This window comes from Cyanistes caeruleus, chromosome 5, assembly GCF_971803275.1.
Source record: "Cyanistes caeruleus chromosome 5, bCyaCae1.hap1.1, whole genome shotgun sequence".
NCBI lineage: Eukaryota > Metazoa > Chordata > Aves > Passeriformes > Paridae > Cyanistes > Cyanistes caeruleus.
Genome location: NC_141705.1, coordinates 22,935,631 through 22,953,105, shown reverse-complemented (window position 1 = coordinate 22,953,105; position 17,475 = coordinate 22,935,631). Strand labels below are relative to the sequence as shown.

General features: G+C 41.7%; 2 protein-coding genes across 5 annotated transcripts; one reads left to right on the top strand and one right to left on the bottom strand.

Annotated features, from left to right (window-relative positions):
- Positions 1 to 2,481: 2,481 nt before the first annotated feature.
- Positions 2,482 to 11,840, bottom strand: LIAS (lipoic acid synthetase). Of its 3 annotated transcripts, none has more exons than XM_086888535.1 (11): positions 11,767 to 11,840; positions 10,475 to 10,647; positions 9,732 to 9,825; positions 8,906 to 8,986; positions 8,508 to 8,664; positions 7,607 to 7,664; positions 6,414 to 6,542; positions 5,817 to 5,962; positions 5,495 to 5,565; positions 4,632 to 4,743; positions 2,482 to 3,689 (listed from the first exon to the last, which is right to left on the bottom strand). In XM_086888535.1, the coding sequence occupies exons 1-11, from the start codon at positions 11,830 to 11,832 to the stop codon at positions 3,637 to 3,639; spliced, it is 1,140 nt and encodes a 379-aa protein (XP_086744661.1). In that variant the 5' UTR covers positions 11,833 to 11,840; the 3' UTR covers positions 2,482 to 3,636. The 3 variants fall into 3 exon arrangements, with proteins under 3 accessions (XP_086744661.1, XP_086744660.1, XP_086744662.1); XM_086888534.1 differs by having other exon boundaries at positions 11,636 to 11,819; XM_086888536.1 differs by lacking the exon at positions 11,767 to 11,840 and adding an exon at positions 10,886 to 10,963.
- Positions 11,778 to 17,276, top strand: RPL9 (ribosomal protein L9). 2 transcript variants are annotated; one of them, XM_023925347.2, is made up of 8 exons: positions 11,778 to 11,864; positions 12,229 to 12,275; positions 12,355 to 12,470; positions 13,307 to 13,402; positions 13,688 to 13,820; positions 15,208 to 15,288; positions 15,750 to 15,865; positions 17,172 to 17,276. In XM_023925347.2, the coding sequence occupies exons 2-7, from the start codon at positions 12,230 to 12,232 to the stop codon at positions 15,854 to 15,856; spliced, it is 579 nt and encodes a 192-aa protein (XP_023781115.1). In that variant the 5' UTR covers positions 11,778 to 11,864; position 12,229; the 3' UTR covers positions 15,857 to 15,865; positions 17,172 to 17,276. The 2 variants fall into 2 exon arrangements, with proteins under 2 accessions (XP_023781115.1, XP_023781116.1); XM_023925348.2 differs by having other exon boundaries at positions 16,895 to 17,276.
- Positions 17,277 to 17,475: the final 199 nt, after the last annotated feature.

Here is a 17,475-nt window from a genome sequence, read left to right as displayed (position 1 = left end):
TCAGGATACAGCAACACATACCTTGCATATATGCCAGAGAACCTTACCACAGGCCAAACAGAAGAGCTCCAGAAGCTTGTGCAGCACTGTCAATCATAAGCCATCATCTTCAGATGTTCCCAGTTATCTGGGAAATAAGAACTGGAGATGAACTGTGTTCCTGTTACGAAGGCTTGAGTAGTGCACACAAGAGATGGGGTTTAATACTGTTGAGTCTTTGTGTATGGATGTTACAGCATATCATTCTGGGTGAGAATTGTGTAATGAGACTAACAGACTCCTGTGCTCTGAAATTCTTTTTATGGTGTTCTTAAAATGCAATTCCATGGTAACGCTGCTTTACACTGCAAAAATGTGAATACAACAGCTGAAGAGAATCAGGGTTTAATCAAGTCTAGAAGTAGTATGATACAGAATGCATAAATTGGGTCTTACCCAAGATGTACACAGACAAATTTTGCCAGGCAAGTTGTAATGTTTTTGTTCTGCTAAACCTAGTCTGGTTCCAGGAATACAATAGCCAAGAATATTCCAAGTGAATAGAACACACATTTTTGACCAAGACTAGTTATTATAGGATCAGTTAGAGGTGAGATTTTATACTGGCTAAAAAGTTTACACCTCTCATTTGAGGTTCTTGTAGTGCCATAATCTTGTTCCACAGATAAACTTGAAATTTAATTGTTAAACAATGTAGGAAGGCATAACGGAGATCTGATTTAGGAATGCTGGAATCAAGCTAAAATTTCTGCTCCAAGTTGAACACCTGCAATAAGTTACCACATGTTGTAGTAAAGAAGCATAAATATTTGACACTTGTTTAATGGAGGGGACACTAATATTGATTATTCATCAAGTAGGAAAAATTTTTAAACTTCTAAATTGACAAAGCCAGTGTTCCATTCACTTAAGGACTTGGAAGTTACTGGAAGATGCATCAATTCACTATGAATAATATTTAATTATGTTTCAGACAGTGTAGTAGATTGATGTGATGACGCCAAAAAGACTATTCATTCTTTTAAAGTGTCTGTGTCAACTCCAAATCTTATTTCCAAAACTCAGTTTCATGTTTTCCTGGTTGCAAGGATGATTAATGTTTCTTAAAATATTTTATATTTGCTTTGTGAAACAAACTGACAGAATTATGTGATTGACATGCAAAACTGAAGTGTCACTAAATACAAAACTTCAGCTAAACAGTCATGAAACCTGTGCTGAATTACAAAAAGGATGTTTGTGATAGTTTGGTGCATTAAGACATAGTTACGGAAAAACAGAATGGGCAACAGGCGAAGTCAGATGCCTGTACAAGGAGGAATTTGTAACTAGGAAAAGAACTTCAGGGCTTGTCCCCAAACATTGTTACAAAAAACAGGTAAAGACCTTCTCCAATCTATGAAATCGAAGTATTACTTTCACTAGAATCCACAGCAAAACATGGAGCTAGAAAAGCTTCTGACACTTGGTACCAAACAGTTAGCAGACAGTTGTGTAAGACCATGAGATCATGTTCTGTACCACCCCACAGCAACTCACAAAATAATTTTAACATGACGCAAAGTGGACTGTGTTTCAAGAAGCATTATTTTTCTCACTGTTAAGAAGTCACTGTGCAATGTTTTCTTGTTCCAGTTTGATAATGGCTGTATGGCTCAGAGCTCCTTTTTTTTCTGTATTTCTGGTGTTTATATGCTGAAAGAGCAGTCCCTTGGCAGAAGCTAAAGTCATATTCCATTAAATCTGCTCTATATCAGATCAAAGTCAAAACCATTCTTTGCAGTAGGACCTCTAATAAAGGCTGGCAGCTGTTACACATATGGGTATCCTGGAGTTGATGTAACAACCCTCTCTTGTCTGCTGCAGTGGAGGGAGTGTTTAACTTCATTGAAATGGTTGATAACCTTTCCCTGCTCTAGTACTCAAGTTTACTTTAGCTGAAGCAGGACATTTTTGGCTCAAAATATATCTGGGCTTTCCATACTAGCAATCAGACCTTTTAATTTAATTTTTAAAATTTATTCATAATATTATTTTAAAAAAAAAGGCACCTTGCCAGTCTGTCTTTATAAAGTACAGCTATTCTTTTGTTTATCCCTTCTTCCCCTTCATTCCTCATAGTTCACATTTCTCTTTCCCTTACACTGGTGAATTAGTACATTCCTTCTTGGTTCAAGTTTTGTCTTCATAATGCTTTAATATTGCTGTACTTCATTTTGTGAATTGTCAGCTGTACATCACTGGCCTCAGTGGTATATTATTTTCACACAAGTTTCTCCTATATATTATCTTGCTAGGTAGCTGTCTTCCTTCTGTCATCTTGCTGAGTTGTGGGTGTGCAGGGGCCAGTGTCCTACAGATTCCAGTAGTTTAGAAAAGTACTAGAGCCAGTCATAGAATTACCTGCATAATAAGAGTTTGGGACTACTTAGCAAAGTCCTGGGATGTTTCCCAAATAACTTCACACAGATACACGTGAAGTTAGTTCAGAGATGGTATTTAATGTCCATAGCTGAGCATTAAGGAGCGACAATCATTGGTATTATTGCTTTAAATAGAGGCAAGTAGAGCTGTTAATGGACCATATGCCATGTGTTTATTTCTGCTTGAGCTTAGTGTGATAGGCAGTAGATTTCATCTTTCACCCACAATGTGGTTCACTTCTCTGCATTCAGATTTAGCAGCCAAACCAAGCCTCAAGTGGTAGGTAACCAGACCCATCAAACACAACCACTGGGGTTTTAACTTTCCTTTAAAGACAAGACAATAGCCATGCAATAGGAGCACAGTACAGAATAGCAGCAAGTCTGCATATACAATACTAAATAAGCATCTGTGCAGCTCAGTGGGGTCTGTTACAGTCACGTACATAAATTAGGGGTAGCTCCATTTATGCTCCTACGTCAACTCTGATTTTCCAAATGGTTTAAATTAATGGTATCTACGGAAGGTTAATTGTCTTGCCAGAAAGAACATTTTGTGTCCTTCAGTTTGATACCTTGTATATATCAAGGCTCAGACTGGGAGACATGCAAGCTCTGGAAAAGCTTTAGCTATCAGAATGGCACAGCTCATTTTCTCTGATGCAGGTAAGAGATACTGTCTTTTGAAGGAGTATCACTATACTTTCACTGGCACAGTTCAAGAAAGCCCTAATCTGGTGCATTATCATGTACAGAGTCTTTCTTTAGAACTCCTATAGTTCCCAGAGCCCCCCTGCAAGCTTATGTTACATAATAGTAAGATACACCGCAGTATCAGTACCTTTCAAATTACTATCAGCACCTTTACAGGTATTAACTGCAGCAATGCTGACAGTCATAACAGACCTATAAATCTGCCCCGTCTTTGTTCCCAGCTTATGTTTATTTCTTCCACCTCAGTTCCATCACTCTTTCAAAATCAGTTCTATCTTCTTTCTTTTTGTTGACCACTAGAAGTACTCTGTTGTTGTAGCCTTGACAGGAGAAATGAGGTAAAATAATGTGTTTTGATGAGAAAAAGTTGTTCTGGAAAGATAGTAAGTTTATTCATATAGCCACCATCTGTTATTCTCTGTTTCTGGAACTGAGTATAAATATGCCCTGAAAAAAGGATTCTTTAAACTGGCTGCTTTAAATAGGTTCACTCTCATTTTCAGATGGCTTTTGTCTTTCTTTTTTCTACTAAGTTCTTCAAGAAGAATTCACCTAATTAAAAGGAAAAAGAATAAACACTAAAATTATCTGTAGGTATTTAAATAAAATAAGGCAAAAGAATACATTCTAATTTAACCATGAGCGTTCTGTTCTTCAGTACAATTGTTTTTACCAGTTATTTTATAGGAATTCAATTCTATATAACAGCATTCCCAATACATACAGCAGTATCTAAAAACCCCTCAAAACTGTAACCCAACACACAGCCCCTCCACTCCCAAAATCCTGATTTTCCTCCTGTTAAGTTTTATTAAATAGCTCTGTTGCTTTGTGCATTACAACAGGCAAAAGTGAATCAATTTAATTAAAATTGAATTCCTGTTTCATAAAGTATCAGCAAGTTATAGTGAAACCTGCTATAAATCTTGCTTGAGCTGGCATTAAAACAGACTGAGCAGCACAGTACCCCAGGTGTCTTCTCTGCTCTTTCCTTAAAAAGAAAAAGCAGGATTTTGTACCTACACAACAGTTCCATTAATATCAGCTGCTACTTCATACCCAGTGCTTTGTCAGAAAAAGCACTGCCATAAGTGTCTCTAATTATTTTTAAAGCACGTTAAATAAATTAAGCCTAAAGCAACCAAATTGCATCACAAACAAGGACCTTGTTGAACCCAGAAGTATTCAAGAGACAGAACGTGAAGGAAAGCTTGAAAATTTGGTACCCTTTATCCTGTCTCACACATTTAGCACAAAATATGTTTGGAGAAAAAATTAGGTTAAGCAGCACTGCTATTGTACAAATACTAATTACTGTCATACTGATGCATTTGGATGACCTATAGGAAATAGTGTAAATAATTTTAAAAATACAGATAACTGTGCAAGGTGTCCTTCAGCTGAGGTGAGCTTTGTTGCACATTATTTCACCATTTCAGTTTTGTATAATAAAATGTTACATGCTAAATAATCCAATGCCTTTCAGTAATTTACCTGCTTTATAGGAAGAACGCACTAAAGGCCCACTAGCAGTGTAATGGAATCCAAGATCATTTCCTACTTTTTCCCAGTACTTAAACTTCTCAGGAGTTATGTACTCCTCGACCTGGGGGAAAAGAATTAATTTTGTTCAAGTATTAAAGCAAAGGAAATTGCTATAGCTAGCATACAGTGAAATAAAATACAGTTATATTGCAAGTTCAAAATTTTTCACTCCAAAGCTTTCATCAGTGAAGTCACAGACTGCATTTTTGCTCTTTGCTTTCTACCAAGCAAATGTATTTTATTTGCTTTACATACTTAGCTGAAAAGTTCAGAATTTAATTTCTAGTTGTTTTTCTTCATTCTGTTTCTGAATGGTCCTTCCAAGCAAACCTTTTTTCCTGTCCTGTCACAAGTTAGTGAAGAACCACAATAGTCCTACAAATCTCTTCACTAACAGTCAATTCAGTGAAATACAGGAAAATATCAGAGAGCAAATTTCTGGACAGATTGCAGAAGCAGAAAATGGTAAATTTCCCAGCTGAAGTGGCACCATTAAGGGAGAGCCTGTAAGGCAGGGAAGGGGCGCTGGCTTGAGCAGTTACATTTGAGGCATACACTGAAGCTCTTGTTTTCCAGAATCATGCCTCAGCTCCAGCTGTCTCCCTGGCTAACAGCAGAAACTAGCACTGGGAAGTCTGCACAAGATGGAAGGTGTTAGATGGCTGAGATCATTCTTAGTGAAGAGCCCCTAACAGACAATCATTGTCAGGCTAAACAAGGAAGGATATTTTTCCCAACATCTGCAGTTAGAATAAAGATGACTATGCAAGGTACAGACTGTAATTCTGCCTGTAAATTAAAGGCACTTTTACCTTTAGGTGACGTTTTGTTGGTTGCATATACTGTCCTAGGGTCAAACAATCTACATCTGCTTCTCGCAATACTGTAAAAACAAAATTCCTTGTTAGTGGCAGAAGAATCACAAGGGAAATCATGGATTTACCTGTCAAATTGTATCTTTAAGCTATACGAAGACAAAATATTTCAGAAATGCAGTCTTTCTGAATTCTGAAAAAAACATTTCCTGCACCAGCAAACTGATTTGCATGTAGAGGCAAAAATGATTACAATTGTTTTCCAACACAGTAAAAATCATACCTGTGAATTCTGGCATCTGTTTCAACAGCAACTTACGTTTCATTGTGGAATATATTTGCTCGTCCGTCTCGCCTAGCCCCAGCATAAGGGAGGTTTTGGAAATGACACCGGGCTGCACCTCTTTGGCGTGTTTCAGCACACGGACAGACTGCTCAAAGTTGGCTCGGGGGTCGCGGACCTTCCTTCGCACATTTCCAGCACAAAGGGGAAAAACGCGTGGAAGGGCACACAGAAGTTAGAGACGCCAGACAGGCGCGTTCTGCCAGTTTCTGAGAAGTGGCAGAGCAGAGGATTTTGGCCGTGCAGTTGGACACCGGCGACGGGACGGGTTGGGCTCAGGCGCCGCGGCACCGACCCAGGCCCGCGCCGCGCGCGCCCCCTGCCGGCAGCGGCGGGCTCGGTGGCAGCGCGCGCGGGGCAGGCCGGGAACGGGCCCGGCCCCTCAGCCCGGCCCCGGCCCCTCAGCCCGCCCCCGGCCCCTCAGCCCGCCCCCGGCCCCTCAGCCCGGCCCCGCCCCGCCCCCGGCCCCTCAGCCCGGCCCCGCCCTGCCCCCGGCCCCTCTCTGCTCCGCACCCGGCCCACAGCCCGGTCCCGCTCCCTCATCCCGTACACCCGAAGCCAGCTATTGCTCACCTCTGCAGTGCCGGCACCGTTTCTACGTTGTGGGCATACACATCCAGCCCCGACAAGGCGACTTTCTCCACTGCTTTAAGGTCCCCTCGGAAATCGGGAGTTAGGCATTCCACCAGGATTTTTGGATTCCTGAAAACGAGAGACAAAAGAGACCTGTGTCATTTTGTCAGTGTTGCTAAAAAACTCAGGACAGCAAAAATACCCCAAAACTCCTGTAACTGAACTCATGACATTCTAATAAGCAAAGCAGTTAATTCAGAATAATTCTAAACCAACAGGTTTCGGCAAACACTTTCTAACAAACTTGTATTACATTAACCTGTAACAAAGACATGTTAAAAAATACAAACAGTGCATGTGAATGTTTGAGAGACTGTTGGAATTGATTTTATATTTATTATTTCTCTTTTGATGTATTTCAGCTCATATGAGTAAAACCAGGAATTTGTTTTTTCTAAGATGATAGCTCCAAAATACAGAGGAGCTATATTCTGCTAGTGGAGTAAGAAGACTCTGAGTCTGGTCTTGATGTCCAGGAGCCAATTTCAGCTCAAAAAGGCATGTGGGGAAAATTGCAGAAACCCTTCAAGCCCCAAGATACACTGGATAAAGACTTAAATGAGGTTATACAAATTAATTCTGCAGGCAAACAAGTGTGCTGTCAAATCGCATATAGAGCACCAATAGAGGGTGAAGGCAGCACCGCCAGGGAAAGCAGGAAGGTACAATCACAGACTTGGAAATGGCAAAATGAAAAGCAATTTCATCAATTCTGAATGAGAAACCAGACTCCTTTGGTCACATGGTGACAGTGTTACCTAACTCTGCTGTGTTTGAGCCCCATGCTTCAGGAATGAACATACCCCAGAAGAATGTATTCATTTCCTGGTAAACCAGCTGTCTGTGCTAAGAAAGAATCCAGTGCTTAGCTTTAAATAAGCTTGGGATGAACTGGAAATGCATCCTAATTCAAAACAGTTTGGGGGCATTCTATGAGAAAGATGAAGAAAGGGGAAAAAAGGGGGCACAGACAGGCTAGAGGCAGGCTTTTGTATTTGCATGGCTCCTGGAACAACCCAGCTAAAGGAGCTAACAAAAAATAACTACAATAACAAAGCTAAAGGTGCTTTGAACCACAGGCAGTATCACATTCTAAAATTTTAACAATAACAGTTAATACATCAATGACACACCTTTCTTTCAGATGCAAGACTGTCTTTGCGAAGTGTTCTGCTCCACCATCAGGTAGATCTAGAAGCATTTCAATTTTTCAGTTAACCTTTCTGTTCAAGAAATGTATTTATTACCAAAGGACAAAAAAACCATCAGAATCAAACCTTAAATGCAAAATAATAAAGCAGCAAACCCCAGTCTTAACTCACTTCTTATGCCAAGGGCTTACAGAAGATATCCTACAAAGCCTCTGCACAAAGTCTAACTGTGATTGCCCAGGGCAGAGTTCAGATTTACCTGTCTCTAGGTTCCCTGTCTCCCTGAGCACAGAATGGCTTTACCTATTTATAGTTCTGGTCTGAAAAACAGTCGTACAAAAATTGAGAAATATATATTAGTGCTCTCTTAAGCCCCTTTGAAGCTATTGGACTTTCCATCATACTGAACAGTTTTTACAATGGCTTTCTTCACCAATATGGTATCACCACAAGGGAGCTCCTGCAAGGGAGCTACTTCCTACTTCATTAGGAAAACACAACTTTCAGTTTTGCTACATGTAATATATTCTAGGTTTAGTGTTTGGAAGGAAGTTCTGCAATGGCATTTTATATAAATGTCTGTCTTTTTGCTATCCAAGTAACAGAACATGGTGTACGTATATGAATGCATTCTGCTAAAAATTAGTTATAAAATATTTAGTGTTGTAGTATTTATTGATGTTTACTAAAAGCGTAATTTCTGTTGTATTTCACCAGCCATGGAGAAATACTAAGAATATGTAGGAACTGTGCAAAATTTCAGCACGGTTGTATGAACATTTTCTCCTGGGCAGCTGTGCAGATAAATGTTTCTGGGGCCTGTGTGTAGCCACGGAACCGCTGTGAGAGCTCAGAGTGGCGTGAGGACAGCCAGGGTACGCACCGTCTCTGTCCACTGAAGTCAGCACCACGTAGTCCAAGCCCCACTCCGCGATAGCCTTGGCTGTGTTGTAAGGCTCCTGTGGATCCAGTGGAGCGGGGTTTTTTGCAGTCTTTACTGAACAAAATCTGCAGCCTCTGGTGCACGTGTCACCCATCAGCTGGAACATGAAAGACATTCCTACCTTTACACAGTACATATCACTGTTGCTCAGCTGGGAAATAGCTACAGGGGATAAGCTACAGGGAATAAATCCTAACAGTAAGCAAAAAAAAATACTAGGACAGTGCTTTACTCTAAATTTATTGTAATAAACCCACTCCAATACAGCAGAGATCCAACAATAGAGTACAAACAGATCAGACATTAATAGAACATTTAAGAAATGGTTAATGACTCACCATAATAGTAGCTGTCGCTGTGGCATATTCCCCACCTCCCCAGCATTCTCCAATGTTGGGACAACGTGCTTCTTCACATACCTGAAGGTGAAAAGCTGTACTGTACCTGGATTTTTCCATATTATTTTTGAAAATTATTATTATTATTGATGGATTTTAATAGTAGCCTACTTTTAATAGTAGCCTTCTGTGATAAATGAAGTTAACAGTTCCCTGCTGTTTTTAACAAGTCAGTAGAACAGATAGGAAGAGAACTGCTTCCCAATACCCATAACCATTATTTTCTCTACTTCAAAACTGCAAAAACTGCTCAGCCACATAACTGTCTGATTAATTAGTGCACACTATCATTAATATTTTAAATTTAAGGACTGATAAAATGTTCACAAAGTATGTGATTCATTAGACAATGAACTCAGTCGGAAAAAAAAAAAGAAAAAAATACCCTCTGTGCATTCCTACCATTTTTTACTATCTGGAAAGTATAATTAATGAAATCTGTACAGTTTCTTTTCATGAAAATCAAGTATGTAACTCTGAAATTGTGTGTGTTTCCATTAAAAACAGTTGCACATAGCATCTTCTAATCTCTGGTGATGTAAGTAGTAAATCTCAGTACTTAAAATCACAGTAGAAAAAACACTAAATCTGTCAGATTTACCCATATTTTTTAGGGGTAAATTTCATTACTAGCAAAAAGGATCAGCACTGAGCTTGGTTTCAGCACAGAAGATCACGCAAGACATGGTTTCCACCTGTCCTCCACAGAGAAAAATGTAAAATTTGCTGTATTTCTACAGGAACACTTGGTTGGTGCCAGACTTACTGTATGAAGATTTAAACTTCTCAAGGTATTCTTTAGTTTATTGTAGTTCTTTCCCATGGGAATCTTTGTTTTCAGCCATGGAGGAAGATGCAGCCTGAATAACACCAAGCAAACATAAAGATTAATAAACTACTTACATGGTAAATTTCATTAATAGATTTGTTTTAATTTGCTACAGATCCCAACAAGGAAAGGTCCCTTGAAAACTGGTGCCACTTAGCAATTAATGTTAGCATCATTCATGGCCAGACCATGTCTTCCCTGTTCATCATCAAGCCAACACTCAAGCACAGGAATTGTTGCCACTGAAAAATTTAAAACTGTTCACTGTTCCAGAAGGACTGAACAGTGCCACACTGAAGAGTGCAACAATTAATGACAGTGGATATTGCACAGCTATCAGAAAGTCTGATCAATCTATGAATGGAAATATGGGGGTTTAAATATTTTTTAAACTTCAGTCTTCATTTTTTGTTTTCTCTACCAGGAGTATTTGTTCAACACATTCACTTACTGATGTATATTTGTAATTAAATTACTGGCACTCAAGAAAATACCACCACATCTCCACATTTTGTTATGGTTTTGAAGTTAATGACAGTTGTACTTTCTTGAATAATCATTAAATTTGCAATGCGGTAGGGAGGAATTTAATAAGGATACATAGGATATATTTTGTAGTTATTATTAAATGTGCAAGATCGTGCTGGGAAGCAACTAAAGTTGCTTAAAATCATTGTTACCTTTCTCCTTTCTCACGCTTTAAATTGCCTTTATACTCAGCCCATGTGTTCTTGTCGGACAAATCTCCAGTGACAAAGTCTTGTAAGTCTGGTCCATTTTGCAGGAACTCTTTTTTTTCCCCTGGCAAAGAACCTGATGTTCCATACTGGTTACACACATGGCTCCCTGAAACCTAAAACAAGCAAAATTGTAATTTATTTAGTAACAAACATGCTGGTGTTAAACAACAATTTGCCCTTTTGCTGGTTAATGCATGTTTTGTGTAAGCATTCTCCCAGTGATTTTTAAGTTACATGTATAATTCTTTTTTTTTTTAAGCCACATGAAACAGACTTATCTATCATAACACCACACTAAGTTATAGAGAGTAACATAAAATTCCCCCGTCCTCAGCATTGGTGAGGCCACACCTCAAATCCTGTGTGCAGTTCGGGGGCCCTCACTACAAGAAAGATGTTGAGGGGCTGGAGCATGTCCAGATAAGGGCAAAGGAACTGGGGAAGGGTCTGCAGCACAGGGGTTGTGAGGAGAAGCTGAGAGAGCTGGGGGTGTTCAGCCTGGAGAAAAGGAGGCTCAGGGAGGAACTGACTGGTCTCTACAATTGCCTGACAGAAGGTGGGTATGGGCTTCTTCCCCAGGCAACCAGCGACAGGATGAGAGAACGTGGTCTTAAGCTACACCGGGGGAGGCTTCGTTTGGACATCAGGAAGAATTTCTTCCCAGAAAGGGTGATTAGGGTCTTAAGGAAAGACTGGCTGTGGTGCTCAGTGCCAGGGTCTGTTTGACCAGGTGTTGTTCGGTCACAGGTTGGACTGGATGATCTCAGGGGTCTTTCCAACCTAACAGATTCTGTGTAACGAGACTGCGAGGGTTACTCCGGTGTTTCGAGGCCGCAGGAAGCAGCGTTGCCACGGTTCCCGGTAGCTGCCGGGCGCAGTCCCGTGGGAGCGGGCCCGGGGTGCCGTGGGGATGCGTCCGTCCGTGCGGGGCTGGGACGGTCCTTCCCGGGCTCTGCCCGCGGCCATCCCGCACTGTCCCGCGCCACCACGACAGACCGGCTCGGCACAGCACCTCAGGGTCTCCTCCTGCCGTGTGTGCCGTACTGCAACCCCCCGCCCGTCCTGCTGCCCGCAGCCCCTGGGGCACACGGCGCCACTCACCCGGGCCCGGTCCCGCGGCACCAGCAGCCCCCGGGCAGCGGCGGCCCCGCACCGACCCCGCGGCAGCAGCAGCGACATGGCGGCGCCCACCCCGATCGACGCGCTCGGCCGACTCGGCTACTCTGGCCTACCGGACGGCTCCCTCGGCGCGATGACGTCACGGGGCCGGAGCGGCTACAAGTACGCGATGACGTCATACGCTGTCTCTTTTGGCGCTGCGCGCTGCGAGGTGAGGCTCGGCGATGCCGCCGAGATCGCCCGGGATCGCCGGGATAATCCGGGAGCATCCGCGGCGCGCGGGTCCCCAGCGCCCCGGCCGCGCGCGGGCAGCCCCCCGGGACGGCTCCGGGCCCCGCCGGCGCCTCCTGTCCCGCAGCCCGCGCGAGAGAGCCCCGGCACGGCTCCTTCCCGGCAAGGCCCCGTTGAGGCCGCCGCGTCCCGCCGCGCTCCGGGCCCGGGGCGCCGGTGCTGAGAGCGGAGCCTGGCGGTGGCAGAGCCGGGGGGGACGTCGGGTCTCGCGGGGGAGGAGTGGATGGGGTTCCCGCAGGCACAAGGCCGAGGGAGCCTCCCGCCTTTCTGCTTGTCTCCCGCAGGATGAAGACCATCCTCAGCAACCAGACCGTGGACATCCCCGAGCAAGGTCAGTTCCGCCGCGTTCGGGAGGCGCCCGGCGGTGCCGCCCCCGCAGCCCGTAACGCGTGTCCGCCTTTGGTTCGCAGTGGGAGTTTCGCTGAAGGGCCGGACGGTCATTGTGAAGGGGCCCCGAGGAACCTTGCGGAGAGATTTTAACCACATCAACGTGGAACTGTCCCTCCTGGGAAAGAAGCACAAGAAAGTGAGTGCTGCGCAGGCCGTTTCGTTTGGACTTGCCCAGAGACAGAGGGGATCTTTACATTTGGCTTAAAAACTTCTCGGTGATGTAGGAGAGTGACCGAAAGTGCTCAGCTGCGGGTGTGCATGTGAAGGTTTTGCTATTATAAGGGTGTTTCCTGAGAGAGGTGGGTCTGACGGAGGCGTGGGGCCTCCTTGGGCACTGGGAGTGAATATGTTGATTGCATTGCTCTTTAGTGACAGGTACAGGGAAAGGGCTTGATCATTGTATACTGTTCTACAGAGTGGTTCTTCTAGAGGATAAGAATCAGTTTATTTGATTTCTAGAAACTGCAAGTTATATTAGGAGAGCAGATATTCTGTAAATAAATTCATAACTTTTCATATTGTCTCAAAATACTAAGAGTGGCTGATGTCAGCTACTGTTCCACAAAGATTGAGTGGTCCGCTAAAACAGTGGATCCACACACAGCGTTTCATTTAAGTTTATGCGTTTAGGATTATGCATAGAAGGCAGACTTTAAAATATTGCACATAACAATTGCTGATGCATCCTTTAGCTCAAGATTATGTATTTTCCTACCTCAGGTCTTTTGAAGACTTAGTGTCAGGACCTGAAGAAACAAGCGTTTCTCACGTGTCTGAGCGTTAGGATATAAAGTATAAGAGCTAGGGGGACTTTTAGTAGTCTGCCAAAGAAACAAAATAACTCTGTGTTTTTGTTTGGTGGGCTTAAAGCAGTTTATCTGAAAGTTTTGCTCTTCATTTGTCACAAAATTATTTTGTTGCTGTTTTTGACGTGTAGCTGAAGGCTTCGTTAATGTGTTTTTTTTGATGCAGCTGCGTGTTGACAAGTGGTGGGGTAACAGAAAGGAGCTGGCAACAGTTCGAACAATTTGCAGCCATGTACAGAACATGATCAAGGGGGTCACTCTGGTAAGTTGTGTTTGGAACCAGGATAGCTGCTGCCTTTTTGTTACTGCAGGGAGAGCCTTTTACATTATATGGAGAGTGTTTCTAAGCATCCAAGATGCAGCTTCTTTCTCCTTTTGGTTTTTGTCTTGCCTTTCCTGTCAAGCAAGTTCTGCAAGTGGAGGAAAGCACAAATGTCTCTTGGGCTCAGTGTCCTGGCCTTTTTCAGAAGCTGTTGATACATCTTGCATGTGTTTTGCCTCTGAGGTGTGTTCTGCTTTCAATATCTGGTTATGTCCTGTATCCCAGGGCTTTCGCTACAAGATGAGGTCGGTGTACGCTCACTTCCCAATCAATGTAGTCATACAGGACAATGGCTCACTTGTGGAGATCCGAAACTTCCTGGGAGAGAAGTACATTCGCAGAGTGCGGATGAGGCCAGGTGAGCCTGGAGTTCTGGAGGCGGATTCTGCTGGTTTTAAGTAGACTTTCCAAGCTGTTTTCTTTGGACTCTGCCACTGAGAGTGGGAGAGGATGAATAATTGTTGGAGCAGTATGTGCTTGTCTGAATTTATATAATCTTACAATACCATTGCCACTTATTTATTAATAAATAATTATTAATAAACAAATTATTAATTTATTATTAAAAATGACTGTAATTTATCTTTACTAGCAAGAGCTATCTAATAACCAATTTGTAATACAAGGAGTCCAGGATTTACTTTAATCACTGGGAGATCTTAACAGTGTTTATAGTTGTTAACCTGTGGGTGCTTCTGTTTTAAAACATTATACGTGAACTAGTTTCATACGATATCATAATTTTGGTCTTTAAGATGTTCTAGTTTGAATTTGTTGATTATCTAAGAGCATGCACAATAAACTTAGAAATTGCCTTCTGATTAGCTGTTTTTACATCTTGCACACTCGGAGTTTCAGTAAAATGTCTAACAGAAAGGCAGGCACTTGATGAAGCTTGTTAAACTTCTGAAAGGAGGCAACAAAACTTGTCATAAACAGAGTTACATAAAGACTGTAGGAAAGACTTCCCTTATCCATTTGTAGTTTTCTAATTCCACTTCTGGTGAGGTAAAGGACCTATGGGTATGGACATTTAATGTGACTGATGGTGTTTTGGGGTGACTGTAGAGGAAGGCATCAGACTTACCCCAAAACACTGGTAGATAACAGTGTAGAGTTGCAGGGTTTTTGATTCACTGTGGGATATTAAGGGTGGGTTTGATTACTGTATTTGACTTTTTTTTTTAAGCCAGCATGTACTATTAGTGAAAGGCTGGTTTAAAAGCTGGTGTCTGTTGATTAAGTAGATCAAACAGTAAAAACATCTTTTACTTTCCTTACAAATTCAAGTTTTGTGTTAGATTCTCAAATGCCCTCGTGTTTACTCGTGTGTTTGCAGCATTGTTAGTATAAGCATGGTACATGACATGACAGGGGCCGGGTGGTTTTTAATGGCTTTTGATTGAAGCAACTCCAGTTTTGTCTTAATGAGCACAAGCCTGTAGGAAATGGCACCACCTGGCTGACAGAGCCTGCTGGAAAAATCACTGGCTTGTACACAGTGTTGGTGATTGGTGCTCTATAGTAATAATGGGTAGGCAGGAGTATCACTTTTGAAGCTTTCACTCCAGAGCATGACTTGCACTAATCTTTAAATTTTGAAACTGTATGATGGAGGACAACCCTGGAATTACTGTCTCAAATACTAGTGTCTAGACATGTAAATTGGGACAGGACATGAATATTGTTTCTGTAATACATTTAACACCTTCAGGAGTGTGGATTATGTGTTTGCCTTTCCATAGGTGTTACCTGCGCAGTATCTCAGGCCCAGAAAGATGAGCTGATCCTTGAAGGGAATGACATTGAGTTGGTTTCCAATTCAGGTTTGTGAAAGTAGATGTGTGGAAATTGATATGTAAACTTTTATCTGAAGATAACAACTTAGCAAACTCTTTACCTTAAAAACCCTGAGGTAAACAACAGCCCAGATTTTTTTTTTTGCTCTAGTCACTGTAATTGCTTTTCATAGTTCCTTATTTTGTTTTTAAGCTTAAAGATAGGTTGTCGAGTCTGTAGAACCTTCTTCTCAAGTCAGTGCCTACTGCTTTTTTGACATGAAACTTCTCAGCTGTAATGTGTGCAGTAATGAAGTGCCACTGTCTTGAGTTGCCAAGATGAGCTCAGTGAAATCCTATTTTCATTACACCTTACAGCATTTAAAGTTGGTAATTCCTGTCTCTAGATGACAGTCCTGTTTGTTAGTTGGAATACTGGAGCATAAACAAAGGCTACAAGTTGGCTTGGACCTTTTGGCTTTGTGCTAATGGTCTCACTTTATCTGCAGCTGCCTTGATCCAGCAAGCCACCACAGTCAAGAACAAGGATATCAGGAAATTCTTGGATGGTATCTATGTCTCTGAAAAAGGAACAGTGCAGCAGGCAGATGAGTAAAACTCATAGGTTGGTATAATCTTAATACACATTGTATATCTAATCTGTAGAGTTGGGGACTTGACAAAGTTTATCTGCTTCAACACAGCCATGGTTAAACAGGTTCCCAACAGGGATGAAATTGTGTTTGTAACAGCCATCATAAGATGCATCAAAAAACTTGAATTTTGCTAGGTCTTTCAACAGCAGTTTTCCATCTTTCATTACTTGGCACTTTGCTACTGTGTGGAGAAAACTGGAGTACTCCAGTGCAGTACTCTGCACTGTGAATGCAAGCTGCAGTGCTGGCTGAGAACTTAAAATCAGCTGACCTAGCCTGACAGACCTGTTGACAGCTATTTAGAGAGAAGACCTCAGACTGATGTTCCTGGTTGGACACTGCCCTCACTAAAATAGTGGACAGCACTCAATTTATAAATAAAGGTCTTCTGAGCCATTAGTATGTAAATGCTGGTAAACAGGTCAGTTTAACAAGGACAACTATTTACATTGTCTGTGGGCATTTGTTACTGAAGTTGAGTGTCGCCCTGAAAAACTCAGCTTTGGAGCTTGTTGATATAGTTTCTAAACAACTTTCCCAGGACAGTAACTATAAACATAGTTATGTATGCATTCCTTCTGTTACACGTCTTTTGATGGACATCTCTTACGGCCAGTGTGGTTGGATAGGTGTTATCCTGACTACCCAATCCCTGGCCATGGTCAGAAACCTATAAATTGTGAGAGAAGAAATAAAGTTTGCTTCTTCTTCACCATCTCTTGAGCTGCATCCATGTGACTTGTTTTTTTTTGTCCTGTCTGACAGTGACAGTTGAGTACAAGGATTTGGGGATAATTTAGGAATTTTAACTGCTGAAGGAATTTGGTGCATTTCAGCTATATGTGGTTCCATACATAGTACAAAACACCTGTATAGGATGAGACAGTCTGACTTGCAAATAAGTTCTATGTTGTGTGCCTTCAGAACCTAAGCTTGAGGCAGGATGTAGATGAAGTGTATTTATTTCATCAACCCATTTTTTTAAAATCATCCTACAGATACAGAATATTTGCAAGCCTCTGGAAAAAGAACTTTTAGTGCTGTTCCAAGTGTCTAGAGAGATGGAACAACTTACTGCATTTGTTGAATAGTTGAGCTGTTGTGCTTGAAGTCATCTTTAAGTAATCTTGACTGCTTAAAATCAAGCAAATCTTTGAGCTATTAAAGTCTTGTCTTGCATTAAAACCATCAAATAAATTAACATCAATTGGTTATAAACTTTCAGTATTACATTTACTAAAATCTTTCTAAAAGCTCTTAATCTTTTATTTACAGTTGTCTGGATTGTGATGGAAACTACCATGAGACATTATACCAGCAATTCCAGCTGGTACAAGATGTAAACACCATAAGAGGTTTAATAAAACAAACTGTATTTCATATCTTGGGTTTGTTGTGTTTTTTTTTTAAAAAGAACTAAATGGTGATTGCATGAACCTGATGGCTTTTGGAGAAGCAGATTGCACATTGGGTGCCCACTACCAATGTGTTTTCAAACCATCAAACTTCATTCAGACTGAATAAAAGTCACAACATTAAGAAATAATAAAAACATTCTCACAGAGGAGAGACCAATGTT